Raw genomic sequence first — 17929 nt, 5'->3', positions numbered from 1 at the left:
AAGATTTTGCCATTTATTTAAAAAAAATAATTTAATTTGTGATTTGAATGAGTTTTTGGGGGGAGACAGTAGGACCTCAGGAATGTGTTGCAGGATCTGGCATAATGGTGTCTTCTTTCAAGACCTTCTTGACTCCATACTTGATATTCTTGATAACCACTGAGAATATCTTTTGATTGTGGAGGAACCTAGATGTCGTAAACAAATAAATAAACATTTTCTGATGTTATCCCTGGTGTCCTCTGTCCTCTTGGTTCCTGAAAGGTACAGTGGAACCTTGGTTTACGAACTTAATTCGCTCTGTGACTCTGGTCGCACCCCAAATTGGTCGCAACCCGAAGGAAATTTCCCCATAAGGTTCAATGTAATTACCATTAATCCATTCTGGCGTGGAGGACAGGGAGGCGGCTATTGCTTGGAGGGAGAGTCCCCCTCCCTACGACCACGTGTCAGGGGTGGAAAATGGCCACGGACCACGTGTCAGGGGCAGAAAAATGGCCGTGGACCACGTGTCAGGGGCAGAAAATGGCCGCGGACCACGTGTCAGGGGCGGAAAAATGGCCGCGGACCATGTGTCAGGGGTGGAAAATGGCCGCGGACCACGTGTCGGGCGGAAAAATGGCCGTGGACTGTGTCACGGGAGGGAAAATGGCCGCGTATCCTGTTCGTACCCCGAGGCGGAGTTCGCAAACCGAGGTAAATTTTTGCGGCCGGAGCTGGTCGTAACCCGAAAAGTTTGTTAGCAGAGGCGTTCGTAACCCGAGGTACCACTGTAATTTGATAGATGGTGTTATTGTTTCATGAAACATTTCTTAAGATGCTTCCCTCTTCCTCTTTCTCTTCTTGCTGTCCCTCATCTGGATCTCCAGCCTATGCAGGTGATGTTTTCGGGCGAGGCCACGCACAGGAAGTACTACTCCACCACCCATGGTGCTTTGCTTTCTGGCCAGAGAGAGGCGGCTCGTCTGACCGAAATGTACCAAGATCTTTTGTCTTGCAAGAATTAAGATGCTGGACTTTCAGAAGACCCTTTAACTCTTGATTCCTTTTACTGTTGTGCATCTAAGCAAAACTTTTCTTTTTCTTTCTTTTTTTAAATGCTGATCATAGAAACATTTTTATCTTTTTATATTAAAAAAAAGTCTTAACTATTTTAACCCATAGTTGGTGGACTGTAGTTTCTTTTCATGTACTACTGTATCGTTAACAGGAAAGGGTGCTCCTACTGCCTGGGCAAAAGTTGATTCTTTGTGTCATATCTTTTCTAACTGTACTTCTGGAGCTATTTCTCTCCATTTCCTCCCCTTCTTTCTCTCCCGGTATTGTAAGTGCCTTCTATAGTTCAATAAATGTTGCAATGGTCACTCTTTCGTTGTGTGGGCACCATTCGTTTCAAGAAGCATTGTGACTCCTCCACCACCACCACCACCTCCCCCTCCTCCTCCTCCTCCTCCTCCTCCCCCTCCTTCTCCTCTTCCTCTTCCTCCTCCCCCTCTCTCCCCGTCCTCCTCCTCCTTCTCCACCTCCTTCTCCACCTCCTTCTTCACCTCCTTCTCTTTCTCCTTCTCCTTCTCCTTCTCCTTCTCCTCCTTCTCCTTCTCCTTCTCCATCACCACCTTCACCTCCTTCTCCTTCTCCACCTCCTTCTCCACCTCCACCTCCTTCTCCTTCTCCATCTCCACCTTCACCTCCTTCTCCTTCTCCACCTCCTTCTCCACCTCCTTCTCCTTCTCCTTCTCCTCCTCCTCCACCAACTTCTCCTTCTCCTCCTCCTCCTCCTCCTCCTCCATCTTCTCCTTCTCCTCCTCCTCCTCCATCTTCTCCTTCTCCTCCTCCCCCCCGCTCCTCCTCTGTTCCTTGCAAGCCAAGCAATGGAATATGGTTCTTGGGGCACTGGCTTCTTTAGTTTGTCTTTGCAAACAAATGCACAATGGCTGACTTGGAAAATCCTTACCAGCTTCCTTGCATGTCATTCTGCAGCTGGGTTCATGCACCCTGCTTGTGAACCCAGCTCATGCGCTATGAAACAAGCTCTATGAAGTAATGGCCTGGTTCACACAACACAGTGAGAAGTTGGCTGGATCTTTACGCACGCTGGCTGGGGAATTCTGGGAGCTGAAGTCCACACATCTTAAAGTTGCCGACTTTGAAAAACACTGGACTAACTTATCCAGTAACACCGTCTGTTGTAAAGCCACAAACTAGGCAAAGAACCCAGGACAGAAACATCCCCTTTTCTTTCCAGATGCTGAATTTCAGATCATAGGCTCCTGGCAAATACAGGAATGTGGTAGGAATGGCCACGAATCATCTTTAAAATTTTAAAACTTACTTGTCAGCTATACATCCCATCTTTCTTCCGGCAGCTCAAGGCTGCTTACACAGGGATCTCCATTTCATCCTGCAACAACAGCCCTGCAAGGTAGGTTGGGCTGAGAAGGATGGACTCAAAGTCTCCCAGTGATTTTTCATGGCTGAGGATGGACTTGAACCTGGATCTCACCAATCCTAGCCCAGCCCCTTCGCCATGGCACCACACCATGTCATTGCTAGTCTCAAAACACTTGGAGGAATAAAAATAGAGTTAAGGTTGCACCCCTTAATTTGGGAACCAGCCTGTTAATACTCTAGATCAGTGTTTCTCAACCTTGGCAACTTTAAGACGTGTGGACTTCAACGCCCAGAATTCCCCAGCCAGCCAGCTGGCTGGGGAATTCTGGGAGTTGAAGTCCACACGTCTTAAAGTTGCCAAGGTTGAGAAACACTGCTCTAGATGGTTTATTGTGTCTTTGCCAGGGGTATCATTATCTGGCTGGTGGGGTCACTAAGTCAAACAATCTGTCCTTCTAGATGGGGTATGGATTTCTCTCACTGCCCTAAATTTAGCAATTGTTTACAGCCAGATCATTTAAAATTAGACCTGTTTACAAGCCCGCCGAGGTGGTATACATGATGCAAGAAATGCCTTCATATTCTCACCTCTTCACTCATAGGGCACGAAAGTTACAGCAATCGTATTGGGTGGTAGCATCCATGCCCCCAAAGGCTGATCCAGGAAGCTAAGCAGCATCAGCCCTGGGTTTTATTTGGATGGGGAACCACCTGGGGAATCCAGGGCTAGAGGCTAGAGCGAAAAGCCCCCAAAACATTTCAGAAGGCAAGGGCTAACCAATTCTGTACTATTTGCAAGCAAATTTAGGGGTGTTTAGGTCAGCAGGAATTGAGCTAGATTCAGAGGGGGTAGCAATTGATCTTTAGGACTCTGCAGCTTCCTAAAATGTCCTAACCATTTTCTGGTTCCTCATCCAAATAAAACCCAGGGCTGATGCTGTTTAGCTTTCTAGATCAGCCTTGGGGGCGGGGGGGGGGAGGGGGCTAGCCGCTACCACCTTCTTGCAATGGCCTTATAAAATGGCCTCTGGTGAGTCCATAATCATGGAGACATTTAACCCCAGAAGATCTCAAACACTTCTCACCCTTTGAATTAGTGCACCAACCTTCCTTCCCATCTCAAGAAACACCCAATTGAGTTGTTGTGGCATCCTGTTCCAAAATGCCTACAATTGTTCCAATTCTGTTTTATTGGCATGCTATGGGTTTTTTAGAAACGATGGGAAGGAAGCATGCAGCAGCCCTTGGGTCTTGCTTGTAGAAAGATCAACACATATTTCTGGTTTCTTGCAAACAAACGGAAAGGCTCTGGGTTTGGAACCGGGATTCTTAAAAAGCAGGATTTGGATGAAAATAGGGAACAAAACACCTGGGGGGTGGGCAGGCTGTGAATAGCATTGCTTGCCTAGAAGGAGAAAAAGAGAATTCTGGGGCTGGATCGGGCCAAGGACCCATTTAATCCAGAATTTTGTGCGGTCGGACAGAGGCACTTGCAACGCTCATAGCCACAGACTGGAGGACGTGATCTTTCTTTCAATGCTGCCCCTTTCAGCTGGTGCTTGAGGTGTGCCACACTGCCAGCATGACTAGCAGCCACTGATAGCCACTCCTGCATGGATTTGTCCGGTCCCTTTTTAAAGTCAACTCAACTGGTGGCCGTTGTTGCTTCTAATCGCTAAGCAGCAAAGGCCAATAGTTGAGATCTATACTGGGCCAAGAAGTCATTCCAGTGATAGTTTCAGAGGATGACCTTGGAATTTTAGCATGGTAAGAGAGGAAGAAAAATCCCCCCTTTATAGTTTCCATATCATGAATGATTTCATATCCCTCTATCAAGTCTCAATCTCTACCCTTTGCTTCAAACTAAGTGGAGTTTGGCAGTGGGAAGTATGATGTTATGATGATTCTCCTCCTTTCTCCATGGCTGGTCCAGTTAATGTTGACAAGTGGGGAGATGCTGAACCCAAAGCCCCTAGTTTGTGGAGTGCCTCCTGGTTCAGTGCTTTCACCTCTCCCGTTTAAGATCTACATGAAACTGCTGGGTGAAGTCATCCACCAACATGGAGTTAGGTTCCATCAGTCCACTGGTTACTTCTGATCGCTAAGCAGCAAAGGCCAATAGTTGAGATCTACACTGGGCCAAGAAGTCATTGGTGATATTCAGCTGCGTATTTTGTCCCTTGTGAACCAACTGATGCTGATGGATACATGGTGCTGGTGATGGTCTATTGTTGGTTTTAAATGGGGTGGCCCTTCCCCATTCTGAGCTAGTGCACAATTTGGGGGTCCTCCTGGACTCACTACTCCTGTTTGATGAGCATGTGACAGCTATGATCAGGAGGTCCTTCACATGGATTCATCTGATGCATGACCCTTTCCTTGGGTGTAGGCACTTCTTATGGGCACTCATGCCTCAGTCACTTCAGGTGTGGACTGTTGCAATGCTCTTTACATGGGGCTGCCCTTGAAGACCACTCAGAAGCTAGAGCTGGTCCAGAATACAGTGTTGTGAGATAGTTATGATGCACCTTGGTACAGTCATGTGACCCCACTGCTATGAGAACTGCACAGACTACCAGTGAACTTCTGGATGCAATTCAAGGTGCTGTTTATAACCAGCCTAGGGCTTGGCTATCTGAAGGATCACCTCTCTCCCATCATTTCTGCCCTTCCTGTAAGATCGGACAGAGTGGGTGTGTCCCTTCTATTAAGCAATAGCATCTGATGGGACCTAGGAAGCACATCTTCTGTGTTGCAATGCAACAATTCCTTCTCTGGAATAACATCCCCTGAAGATTTGGACCACTCTAACCCTGTAAATTTTTGGACAATATTTTAAAACTCAGCTTCTCCCCCCAGGCTCTGGGATAGATTGCTGTGGGCATTTGGGGTATGGTCTGGCTTGGTCACGACATGTTGTTCTGCCTGTTAATGTTTAGTTCTGTGTCCGGATATCTTGCCTGTTTTTAGCTATTGTATTAGTTTTAACTGAATGCTGCCCGAAGTCCATGCTGAGCGGGGCAGCCTTTATCAATCGAAATTATAAACCGCCTCATCGGGGAACTGCTTCAGCCCACGAATAATTTCCATTTTTCTTTTTGTTTCTTTTCCATCTCTGCAAGGACTACATGTAGCTTTTATGGCCATTGCTTGGTGGTCTGTCTTTTTCTTGGCTGTTGCATGGGAATTTCTTGGCTCCTTTTTGCAGTGATTTGGGGGGTGCAAGCTTTGCCTATCTGCAGCTGTGTCTCTGCAGCTGGATTCCATGCAGTTGGGAAGGATGGGAGTTGTGGCCTGATGCACCCAGAGGGCTTCCAGTTGGGACAGCGTGAGCCATTGCCTCAAGGACCAACCTCTGCAGTATTCGAGGAAAATTCATGAACGTCGTCTTGCACTATAATACATTGGTTAGATTTTGAGGGTGTCTCATTTGCTGCTTTGAAGTCTGCCTTTGCTAGCAGAAACTTCCATTCAAATATGGTTAAATCCTGCCCTCTTACGTTCACACGTGGAACAGAAAAACCAGATTCTGCTCATTGATGGATGATTCTTTTATGTGCATTCTAGGGGTATTAGATCTGAGCTGCAAATATTCAGATGATCCCTAGATGGCAATTAAGAGATATGGAAAACTTTAATCTTTTAACCTTGCTCCCTGTAGGGGCCACCTGGATGTTTGCAGCCCAGATCTGGTAGCTGCACAGCTCTCATGCCAAGGTTACATTTGATGGGTTATTTATCATTAAGTTGGCATCAACATAACTTGCGATGCAAAAACAAATTAATCCCTTTTAACTCCCAATTAATGGCAGAGCTAAATACCTAATGATATAAAAAGTTGTCAAATGGGGGTCATAGAAAAAGTCTGTTCATAACTAAATAAATATTAAGATGGCCATCATGAGTTGGGCTCACGCCATATCATAGACCAGACTAAAGGGGAGTTGGGTTCCTGACTAGCATCTCAGCATGTGGTATGAACCATGTTAAGCTGGAAAATGATCCCCTTGTTTGGGCAGGTCTTCAAAGCAATCATGAGAACGTGACTGACAAGTAGAACTTTCCATGATAGAACTCACTGGTGGGTGGAATCACCTGCCACAATCAAGGCAACCCCCTGATGGCTATAGAGAAGGTGTTAGTGATGTCATGAAACCCTGTCAGTACTCCCCTGGCACAGGGGCTCATGGGATACCCTTCCTGGAAGAAGTGGTTGAACTCTGTACCCACACCAGTGGTTGCTTTTGATTCAGTTGGCGTGATGGTGTCCAGTAGAGCCCCAGCTGAACAGGCTATTTGGCTGGAACGGGGTATGTGTTAAATCCAAATGGCTGTTAAATCTGAATTGATGTCATCAATGTCATTTGCTTAATACTGTGCCCTTATGCAAATGACACCAATAACCTCAGATACATCAATGGCCTGGACTGCTTTGAGGCTCTCTGAGGTTAAAGTCCAAAATAACACTTTGCCCGTTGAATTTGGAATTCTGGAGACTTAAGGTTTTATTGTCTTTGAACTGACTTTGGGCATTAACTCCTGAAATGGTTTTCAGAACTGCCTTTGATCCTGCTGCCTGGCTACCCAAGAACCTGTGTTTAAGGAGGACAAAATATTTAATATTCTTTATCCTGAGACCTAAGTTGGATTGGCCTTCAGACTGAAGAGCCTCCATGTATAGTCAGGAATCTGGCCAGCCTCATTTGCAACAATGCTACCTGTTTAATATGACTTCAAAGAGTATCTGGAATATCTGACTCAATCATCACCGACCACAGATAGAGCATATCACCTATGGAGGTTCTTTGGTCCAACTATGATATGGTCCCTCTTTCCCTCTTCACCAACACTCCAGGTCTTAAAAGAAGTTGGATGCTTAGCGTTCTCCTCCTTCAATTTCCTCTTGTTTTCAGGGGCCTGTGTGGAGTGAACTGTGCTAGAACCTTTGCAACTGTTCCGTTCAATGTGTGGTCAGCACTATCTTGAAATACCCTGTAGTAAAGGATTCTAACAATCATCTGCAGATTTGCTATTCCCTTTTTAACCGAGTGGAAGGGAATGAATCTGTCAAAGCAGAGTTGAGTTGCCATTTTAATGCAAATCATTAAAGTCATTAGCTTCTTTTTTTGTAATAAACAACTGATAAGAGTTTGGCTTAAAGGTCAAGTTTCTTGTCACCCCAATATGGTGGGAAGGATCCTGCCAATTTCCTTAAGTTTTTGATTATTACATGTATGCCCCCATTTTCTTCTCTGACAGAATTCAGAGGAGCGTGCAGAGATTCTGGGCATGGATCAAACCAGTCTTTGCTTCAGTGAGGCTGTGGTTCAAATAGGTTGAGGAGGTCGTTCCAGCCTTATCCCTTTATGGTCTTTTTCCTTCTTGCCCCCCACATGTGGATGCAGAAGGATGGGTTTCAGCTTCCCTGTTGTGGACTTGACAGAAGTTTGGTAACCACCTGTAGGCCATGGCTAGGTATGAATTTTATTGCATGCTAGGATGAAGCTGCTTTGCACACTTGATCGTCCTCTGTCAAATGGAGACCGGTCTTATAGCACGATGGTTAATTATGGCATTTATTTCTCCTGCCTTTCTCACGGTTTAGCAGATACAGAGCCTTGAGCTTTGCAGAGCTAAATGATGGTGGGTTGTTGACATAACTGAAACTCCTGTCCTGGGAAACTCTAGCTGTCAACCTAAACTGGAATGCCTTGTACATGAAGCATAAAATGGAGAGTGTGAGAGGCAATGTTTCAAGACATGCCGTATTTTAGCAGAGCAACTCTGTAATGGTCTGTGGGAATGACCTTGGGAGACAGGAGGAAGAGCCGCAGACTAGGCAACGGTCAGATAAGCATCAGCTGAGCCCACAGAAAGAATGAGGATGAGGCAAACATCTCAAAAGGGACCCTCCCTAGTTTCTTGGACTGTAAAGGCGAGGAGGGGAGAGATGTATTTTCAGACTTGCAAGATTCTGTTCCTATAACTTTGCAATAAAGTTAGAAGTAGGACTTCTGGGTGTGCGTCTGGTCTGGACAACTTCGCGAAGCTGACACTCTAGGACTCCATTTTGGTGTGGGCTGCTGAAAAAAAGGGTAATTCTCCTTTAAGTGGTTTCTTCCTGTTCCTACCGCATGGCTGAGCAAAAGCAGCCAATGAAGACAAGAGAGCTTTCCATGGCATGTCCCTCAGTAACTTATGCTTGGTGTCACATTTGCCCTGGATACAAAAGATCCATAGAAGCACCGCCATCTTTCTGATGGGAAAAATGCATTGATTTGAGAACAGAGTTGTGTTCTCTTTGCCTTGCAAAGCATAGCAATCCGTTCCAAGGCTCCTGGATGGGCTGGGATGGAAGAAGGGAAGAAATCTGCAATTGGGGGTCATTGCTGTATCCTCTGCTTAGGATACCCCAGATTAATTTGCTGCATAAGGACAGGGACATCTGCAGAGGCCCCAATGGACAGAAGGACAAACCCGCTCCTGCCACCCCCCCCCCCCTTTCAAGAGCAGCAAAGGGAGAAGAACAGCTTTCATATTCCACTTGAGGGACTCTCTCACTTAATTTAACACCGTCCAAATGGGTTCAGAACGAGAACGCATCTCATTTTGTCCTAACGATCTTTAGCGCTTTCTTAATATCTTGGCGGCAACGATGGCAGATAAATGGCCCTTCTTTTCTTTGACAGTGGCAATGGCAAATGGAGGGCAGCAATTTCTATGCCACATTAAGCAGCTTTTTTTTTTAATGAGTTCATCGCCGCTTCTTGATTGCAGTGTAGTTGTCCATATCAGCCACAGCCTCGCGGTGATGGATGCGAGAGCTGCTGGAAACAGGCCTGTGGGAGCAGGACTTTGGGCATCTGCAATGTGGCCCAGCCTGTCTCCTGATGTCCCAGTGCGAATGATACAATTGGTGTCACGGAGGCAATGGTGTCATGACACTCCTGAGGTCACTATGGCTTGGATCGGATGACTGTGGTCCACACCCAGGGCTTCTCTCAGCAGAAGGACAATGGGGAACTATACACCAGTGTGAATTTAGCTGGGGCTGCAAATTAGTGCAATAATATACTCCCCAACTCCCAAGACTTACTAGTGTAGAGGGTGAACAACACCGCTGTGTAATGTACAGAACATGTTTAAGTAGGACAGTGAAAGATTTAACAGCTCCATATGAACAGCATACGATGTTTGATTACTGCCAGATTTTTGTTTGACTTGTATCCTGCTTTTTCTCCAGGCAAGGAGGCTGTCTTTGTTTTATCTCCACAATAACCCTGTTAGGTAGGTAGGGCTAAAAGGGAGGAGGGACTGCTCAGGTTTCCAATGACCATAGCTGAGTTGGATGAACTTGGAAATTCCTTGTTTTAGTCCGACCCCTTGACTACTCTCAAACGGGCAAACTGAGCCCGTTTCCTTGGTTCATGTCTCCATGGATTGTGTGAACCCAGAAAATAGATTAATCCAGTCATCAGCCGCTTGAGTCCAAAATTATGTTCCTGCACTGCTCTTATGGTGTATGAACCCTGCATGCAGTGGTCTCTGGAGCAGGGGATTTTAGAAGGGTCAAAAAAAGTTAAGATGCCTTCCACAGCTGTGTGACTGAAGCTTTGTCCTGTTCTTACTCTCATAAAAAAGTGTTCAGACTTGCAAGATTGATGTCAGTCCTATAAGGTAGACCAGACTATGAAACCAATGCCATATAGGCCAGTATTTACTTTTATAGTAACAGCATCTTGCAAGTCTGAATGTGCTTCCCTCTCCCTCCATCTCCATGTGAACTAGGGAGGGGCTTGCCTGAGATGTTTTCTCATATTACTTTCTTGGCCCAGGCTCAAACCCCTTTTATCTGACCATTGCCTTGGTAGTGGCTCTTCTTCCTGTCCTTCAAGGCCATTCCTTCTTCCCTCCACATAATCATGGAATCATAGAGTTGGAAGGGATCTAAGAGGTCATCAAGTCCAATCTCCTCTCCATTGCAGGATCCACTACACCATCCCTAATAGAGGACTATCCAGCCTCTCTTTGAAAACTCCAGTGAAGGGGAAGAAACTGCTCCATATGTTAACCTGTTCCAACAATTGTCAACTCTTATTGTCTAGAAGTTCTTCCTCATGTCTAATCTGTATCTACATCCTTGAAGTTTCATCTCATTAGCTATTATCCTCTGGAGCCAGTGAAAATAAGTCTGAACCCTCTACAATCTGAGGGTTCACATCTTCAGGTATTTGAAGACAGCTATCATGTCTCTCTCAATCTTTCTTGCCCTGGGCTCAGGCCCCTCTTATCTAACTGTTGCTTTGGTAATGGTCCTTCCTCCTGCCCTTCAAGGCCATTCCCTATGTTCTCTACACGAACACAGCTTCATGCTGCATGCTCTGGCCTTTTGTACATGTGTGCAATGTCACAATGTGTGTAGAAAAGAGGCGGAACCTGTGGCATGATGGTGGACACTGCTTTCATAATTTGCTTGACTCCCTCTGCAGGTGTCTTGAAGCATGGCGGAATTTATTCAAGATGCTAAACCTGGTCAATTAAGAACCTAATGTATTCCATGATCCCACTAACCTAGGAGTACCAGGGCAATTTTTATAGGGGCACTTAAGAGTGAACTACCCTGCCCCAACATCAATCCAGCTGTGCAACCCCCAAACCCAGTCAACCATGGGACAGCTCCTAAACCCCACCCATTCAATCTTCCAAGGAAATGAGATTGAGAGTTGCTACAAATGTAAAAACTGCTAAGGTGTGGAAGCCACAGAACATACCCCACTAATACTGATTGATGGCAGCATCTGAGCCAAGCCTACCTCTAGGGCCCTTGTCAGCCTGTGACCCAGATGTGATTACAGCTGCTCAGTCTCTAATGGTAAGACACTATGACTGGGTAACAGCAGGTTGCATGAATCTAGCCCTTGTTTGGAGTTTAGCAACCCAACAAATTGCACAGGGATGTTTTGCACCTGTATTTTTCATAGGTGTGCCCAGTGTAATTTTGCTGGTACTATATATGCTGGCTTTCCTTGATATTCTTTTCACAACTTTCCCCAAAGAGAAACTACACATTTATTTTGGATTTCATCCGCAGGTCTTAAGTGGAAGAACCCCACAAGCATCAAGGAAGGAAGAAGCAACACTGTGTCAGAAACAATGCACCGAGGAAGAATTGTGCATGTATTTGGTACAAAGAAACAGAAGATAATGTACATTCTGTTTGGAAAAGTAGACAGGAATTGATCCATCAGAATTTTCCTTATGTGGCAGGAAATAAATCTCAGCGAATAAATATAATTGCAGATTTTAAGAAGGAAGGGGGCAAAAGAACTGGGCATAGAAGATCCAAAGATCTGTTAAACGAAATGTACACCTATGTACACAGTTGTAAACAATAAAATAGAAAGGTTATAAAACATCTGTCCAACTGAAATGCAGATGACGTCTTCTCTCTTCTGTTGTGTCAGCGGTGGTGAATTTCAGCTGATGTATGAAGTTCAGACAAGCTCAGGTTTCACAATTCCACCATATACCTCTAAGGATCAAGTGTCTATTTCTTCCCTGATACAGTGTCTCTTCTCTCCCTGACTCCTCACTCCTGTGTCATTCATCTATGGTTGAAGATAGGATCTCTACTTGGGTTGTTTTCTTTTTTTCGGAATGGTGGAGTAATTCCCATTGTCAAAGAGGCAAGTCTTTTGAATGTTGGGAAAAGGCTTGCCTCTTCAGCAGTGGAAAGTGTTACAGCTAAAGGACCGAAAGTAGGCTTTGCTGTATGCATATGGATTTGTCCTAAGTGTTCCATCTTTGGATCAGGGCCTTAAGCATGCAGCCACAGATCCTTTTGCACACCAATCCATAGAGCTACATACCAGTTGAGATCATTCCTTAGGTTTAGGGTTCTTTACACTTGAGAAGATTCACTTCACTTTTCTTCATTATGGCCTGATTCCATCAATCCACATTGCAATGGTTACTTTACATGCTGTTCATGCATATATCGTGGGGAGATTTTCAAGACTAGCTTAACACTCCAGCATCATATCACAACAAATGTGTACAAACAGTGGTCCTGAAGCTGCTTGCAAAGTCTGAAACACCTCCCAGGGACTTTACAAAAGTTGTCCCTAAGTTGACATTTTCAGGGTGACAGAACAGGGAAATGAACCACCTCACAAGGAATAAGCATTATTCATAGAATGTAATTCATGATAATTAACTTTACATTAATTGATGTTTGTCCTAGTCCTGCTCACTTCATTCTTTATGTTCTACCCACTGAGATCCCTGGCATACCATTCAAGGGCCCAGCATGGCCCTTGGTCTCAGAAAGGTTGAAGATCACTGCACTGTCAGCTGATTTACCAGAAGCCAACCAACCAATGTTATTTATGTCTTGACCTGGACAATCACCCTTGCATTCTGGTCCCTGAAGCTTGATGACACAACCCAAAAGGGGAACGTTGTGACAGATGATGATTTAGGAAATACCTGATTTAGGAAATACTTTCCACCAAGTTCTGCTGAGTGCAGTGAGATCATCTGCTTCTTCTTTCCATGGGAATGAAGGCTGGCACAATGCCCCTGGACACTGGTCCCAGGGCAATTGGAACTGGAGGGGATGAATCTCTTAGTAAGGACTGCAGAGAAACTTGGGGGAGTGATATTTTGATCTCTTTGGCTCTACTCTCTTTTATTTAAAACTTCTGAAATTGTACAAAGCAGCATCAAAGGAAAGGTGCATTTAGAGCAATGTTTTTCAACCATGGCAACTTTAAGATGCGCGGACTTCAACTCCCATGCTGGCTGGGGAATTCTGGGAGTTGAAGTCCACGCATCTTAAAGTTGCCAAGTTTGGACAACACTGATTTAGAAGATTGCAGAAAGGTTTTCCTTAAAGTGCTTCATAGGGGTTGGACAAAGTTATAGCTGAGTCTGTGTGACAGCCTGCAATCCCTTGTGTCAGGGCTGGCCCTCCTGTCAGGCAGTGAGGTAGCCAAGACAGGCAGATGAGTTGGGGTCTCATGACAGGCCTGCAAAGAGATATGCAATTTATTATGAATGTACTGTTACTATTTCAGATAGTTGGGAATACTTGTGCCAAATCCCTTGGCAGAGTTTGGGTACAATGTTCTGGACTTGAGTGAGTTCCTGTTCCAGTACAAGTGGAATATTTTTGGGACAATTATTTTGGGCTAGCCCATATTTGACATTCTCAGGACGTGTAGTACTTTAGAATGGCAGCCAGTTCCCAGCTCCCATAAGTTATTAACTTGGCTTATCCCATCCATTACTACAGATCCTGGCTCACTGTTTTGCATTTTCTCAATTAACTTAATGCATCTGATGAAGTCAGTTGTGGCCTATGAAGTCACAACAAAGAGGAATTATTTTATGGTTGTTTATTCCCTAATGCACTGTTTTGCAACCTTAGCAAAATTATGATGCATGGACTTCAACTCCCAGAATTCCCCAGCCAGCATGCTGGCTGGGGAATTCTGGGAGTTGAAGTCCACGCATCTTAAAGTTGCCAAGATTGAGAAACACTGCCCTAATGGAAAGGTAAGAATTGACTTCTCAGGTGACACTCAAGATGCTCTGGAAGTAGAGGAATCTTGGAGTAATTCAAGAGTTTGTTAGATTTGTCTTCCATCTTTCTTCCAAGGGGGTGTATGGAACACTCCCTCCTGTCTCCCCACTCCTATTCCAACACTCTCCCCACAACATCCTCTAACTGACAACACAAGATGGCTTTGATTTGACACTGGGCCAAGACTTGTCCTCCTGTTGTGCTCCAACACATTTTGGGGACGATTCAGAATTTTTCTAAAATTTCTTTCAGCTGATTTGATCATTGGGGATCAAGACAGCTAATGGAGTCATTCATTATATTTTGCATTTTGCCACCTCGGCTGGCCAGGCAGCCCAGTTTGAAACCCCCCCAAGGGGGGATTTCCCTCATGATATCTTTCGATAGGATTTACTAGAAACCATGGGAAGGCAAGGAAAATGATTGTAAAAGAAAGGGAAGATGCTTGCAAATACCCCTCAGGCATCTCTATCTGGAGAACTGAACCCAAATGATCTTCTCCATTGAACGAAAGAAAGCAAAAACATGGCGGGAGAATGTTAAAAAAAAAAAAGAACCAAAATGTTTGGTATACTATTACCCGGATTACAGAACAAGAAATGTGCATCATGTTTTTGGAGGAATATTCCAAGTCCATCCAAAGAGCTACTTCTAAGCTGCAAACTCAGACCTAGAGAACAATGTTGGAGGCTCATTTGTACTAATATGAATTCAATCTTTACAAACCATATTCACCAGAAAGGGCACTGCCTGGATCCTTTCTTCATTAGCAGGGGTGTCCGCACAGTATGGTAAAAAACATTGGAACGGTGGCCACAATGGAGCTTCCATTGCACTGCTGTGGCCACCATTCTTGACTTTTCAACCACACCCTGTGGACACCCCTATCCCTAAGCCAACCAAAGTGGGTAGATTTTTCATGGTTGCTCAGACTAACAGTCTCATGTATGTTTTTCAACCCTCCCACCAACTTCTACCGGAATGTTCTTGCGTTGTTGAGATTTTGATGGATTTTGATGGATCCAACGATTGTGATGTCCTTTTCTTTATTTGGGTTTCTTTCCTCAATGCTCCTCCTGTTCCTTCTGAATGTGAGCCAATGTTTAGGAAAGATCAAAGAAAATCATGTGATTTGAACACCACGCATTAACTGTTTTTTGAAGAGACACCTTCCCCCTCGCTGGCAAATCAGCTGCGTGCATTTGAATCCGACTCGCTGAAACTCCAGTCTCCAAACTCCATTTTAAACCCAGAGTTTAATTTTCAGGAGGCGCAGGTTCTCGGGCATCGGAGCACAGCAATGGAAATGCCTCTGAGCATAAGCAAAATGCATTATCCTCACTGCTGAGTAAGCCTGTTCACTTGCATACATCAGGGGAAGGGGAGAAGGAGGGCAGCCTACAAAGTGAGATGTTAGCTAGACAGTGATGGTACTACTCGTATGCAAGTGGCCCGTGTGCCAAACCAGTGACAGGATACTCACTCCTTTTTTCTAACCAACAAAAAAATGTAACCAACTTCAAGATATTGGATAGTTGACATATTATAAATTAGATGGTGGGTATTAAATTCTCACCATGCTGGTCAGGGGTGGGAAACGATAGTCTTTCCAATGTTTCTCACCTTCCGTGTTCCAGCATGGCTGAGTGAGGAAGAACTAATGGCCCTAGGCTTCCCACTGGGATCTTCCCACTGGGATCCAGTACAATGTAGGGCTGTACTAACTCCACCCCAAGTCTGTCAACCTGAAGAACTCCTGCTTGCATTCCAGAGCTCCATTCCTTCTCTCTTGGGTGTTCCTCAACACCGCAATGGAGGAAATAGGATTTCTTGGGTTGGATTTCTTTTTCCCCTTCTTGAAGAGCTCAGCAGTGATCAAGAAGGTTCACTGGGGATTTGGGTCATTGGAGGGGGCAGGACTAGGTAACAAATCAGAGCACAGAACTTGTCTGGGTTCTGATTTGTTATCTACCCCAGCATTCTTAACCGTCTCTTTCCTACTCCAATAATCTGGCTCCAGAAATCTGTATAATCCAAGAATCAAGTTCAGAATAAAGCAACACTTGGTAATGATCTCACATGATGTCTTCCTCTTAATTTACATCACTTGTTGGTGGCAAATATTTTTTTTCATGGTGGCAAATATTTTTAGCACAGGATTGTGTAGCGTTCACTCACTGATAACAAGGCACTGCTCTACCCACCAGAGGTGGATAATTCTCATAATCAATAAATTGGCCAGCTTCTCTTGCAGGACCCATTGATCTACCCCAGGACTTACATATGTAACTTATCCTGCTCATCATCATGGCTGTCTGTCCATCTTTAGATAGCTACCTTGTAAAACTCAATTGTAAAAAGGGTGTCACTTATTAGGTCAGACAGGAGCTCTTTGAGATTTCCAACCAAGGCTATGACATACTGCTCTCAACTCATTGGAAACATGGGTGTGTGTGTGTCAAATGGAGAATGGTGCCTTCTGTATGCAAAGCATGGGCTCTACCAATGGGGTATGACTACCTTGGTTAGTCTACCTGTCTCACTCATGGAGTGCACCCACCTATGTCAGCCAACCACGTATAAGATGGAAACAAACAAACTGAATCCAGAAGAACCTGAATGTCCCCTATTAGCATTAAATATCTGTTTCTTTAAGCCCACAAGACTCAGAGTCTGTTAAATCATCATACATTTGATAGTCAATGCATTCCAAGAATTCATTGGGGATCCCAATGGAGACTGACTCCACCTCTGTTTTGAAGGAGGCTGCCATGCCACCTTTGAGGGAGCTACCACGCATCTTGTGGGAGAGGCTATTCATTTTCTCTTTTAGCTGTGTGGTTGGTTTTTGGAATGGAGAAAATATCCTCCATCTCTTGAAGTTCAGAGTTCTTCTTTTACTTGATCTTTCCAAGCTGCTGGAGTTCAATATGAAGGAGCCGTTGAGAGTTGAGATCCTGGAACGTGGTTCCCTCTCAGAGTCTTGGCTAGAGCCATTGATTGAGGCACCTCGCCAGTGGTTGTCATACACCCTCCAGATAGGCCTTCTCCGACGGCACTGACACTTCAGCAGACGGATGAAAGCTCTTTTGAACTCTTTGCTGGAGCAGGGGTAGATTATCGGGTTCACACAGCTATTGAAGTAGCCGAGCCAGAAGATGATCTTGAAGGCCATGCCTGTGGGCTTCAGTGAAGGAAAGAAGGAACCTGACAAAAAGATGGAATAAGATACAATAATGTTAAAGGGCCTTGCAGGGACAAAGAAGGAGCCACCATACCTTTCATGAACTGTGGCTGGGGGTGAGTACTGATCCTTACAAAGCCAAAACAGCAGGTTCTGGAGAACTTGAAGGTTTGCCAAATGATGCAAAGTCTTTAGAGAAGAGCCAACAGTTTTCATCTCTCCTCCCACCTACTGGTGGGAAAACAACCATTAATCACTTTCTCTAATGGAGCTGGAGGGGTTGGGTTAATATGGGTGGTTGCTTGGAACCCCAGGTATGGTCATCTGTCATACTGCCGTACTAACAAGTCACAGGCATGGAGGGGTGTGTTTGGAATGGAGGGAGTAACTCTATTGCTCCTGCTTGGTGCAACACCTTTTCTGTGCCTATGATCTGTCATTGGGCTATTTCTGAACACGAGTCTACTGTTTTCATGAAAGACTGCTAACCCATCCCCCAAAATGGCCCAGCCAATGATCACAGGGATGGAGGAGGGCCACAGGGTGCTTCACTGGCATAGGAGATGGGGACAAAGGACAGGTGTGAAACTTAGATATTGGTAATGGAGCTTCTCTTGAGCCCAGATTCTCCTTGTCTAATGTACAATCTGACTTTTGAGTCCTTTAGATGTTGGCACCATGGTGGTCTCATTAGGTTCCTATCTTATCTGATGTTCCTTAGTGGAACCCAAATATAGCAATTTATAATCACAGAATCCATGTTGACT

At 44.9% G+C, this 17929-nt stretch overlaps 2 protein-coding genes across 4 annotated transcripts in view; one reads left to right on the top strand and one right to left on the bottom strand.

Annotated features, from left to right (window-relative positions):
• SMOX (spermine oxidase) overlaps window positions 1-1364 on the top strand; it is a 53192-nt gene extending 51828 nt beyond the window's left edge. For all 3 annotated transcript variants that reach the window (XM_088133186.1, XM_088133184.1, XM_088133185.1), the window contains exon 7: window positions 870-1364. In XM_088133186.1, the coding sequence (XP_087989312.1) occupies window positions 870-1007 (138 nt within the window). In that variant the 3' untranslated portion in view covers window positions 1008-1364. The remainder of the gene's footprint in view (window positions 1-869) is intronic.
• Window positions 1365-11535: 10171 nt separating this feature from the next.
• Window positions 11536-17929, bottom strand: part of ADRA1D (adrenoceptor alpha 1D) — a 52418-nt gene continuing 46024 nt past the window's right edge. The window contains exon 3 of the mRNA XM_088133183.1: window positions 11536-17185. Within this exon, the coding sequence (XP_087989309.1) occupies window positions 16614-17185 (572 nt within the window). The 3' untranslated portion in view covers window positions 11536-16613. The remainder of the gene's footprint in view (window positions 17186-17929) is intronic.

Source organism: Python bivittatus, unplaced genomic scaffold (genome assembly GCF_059951505.1).
Source record: "Python bivittatus isolate LINGU-HERP-01145 unplaced genomic scaffold, Pbiv_v1 ctg000070_np1212, whole genome shotgun sequence".
NCBI classification, from domain to species: Eukaryota; Metazoa; Chordata; class Lepidosauria; order Squamata; family Pythonidae; genus Python; species Python bivittatus.
Note: the sequence above shows the minus strand (reverse complement) of the source record. Positions and strands in the feature narration are given on the sequence as shown.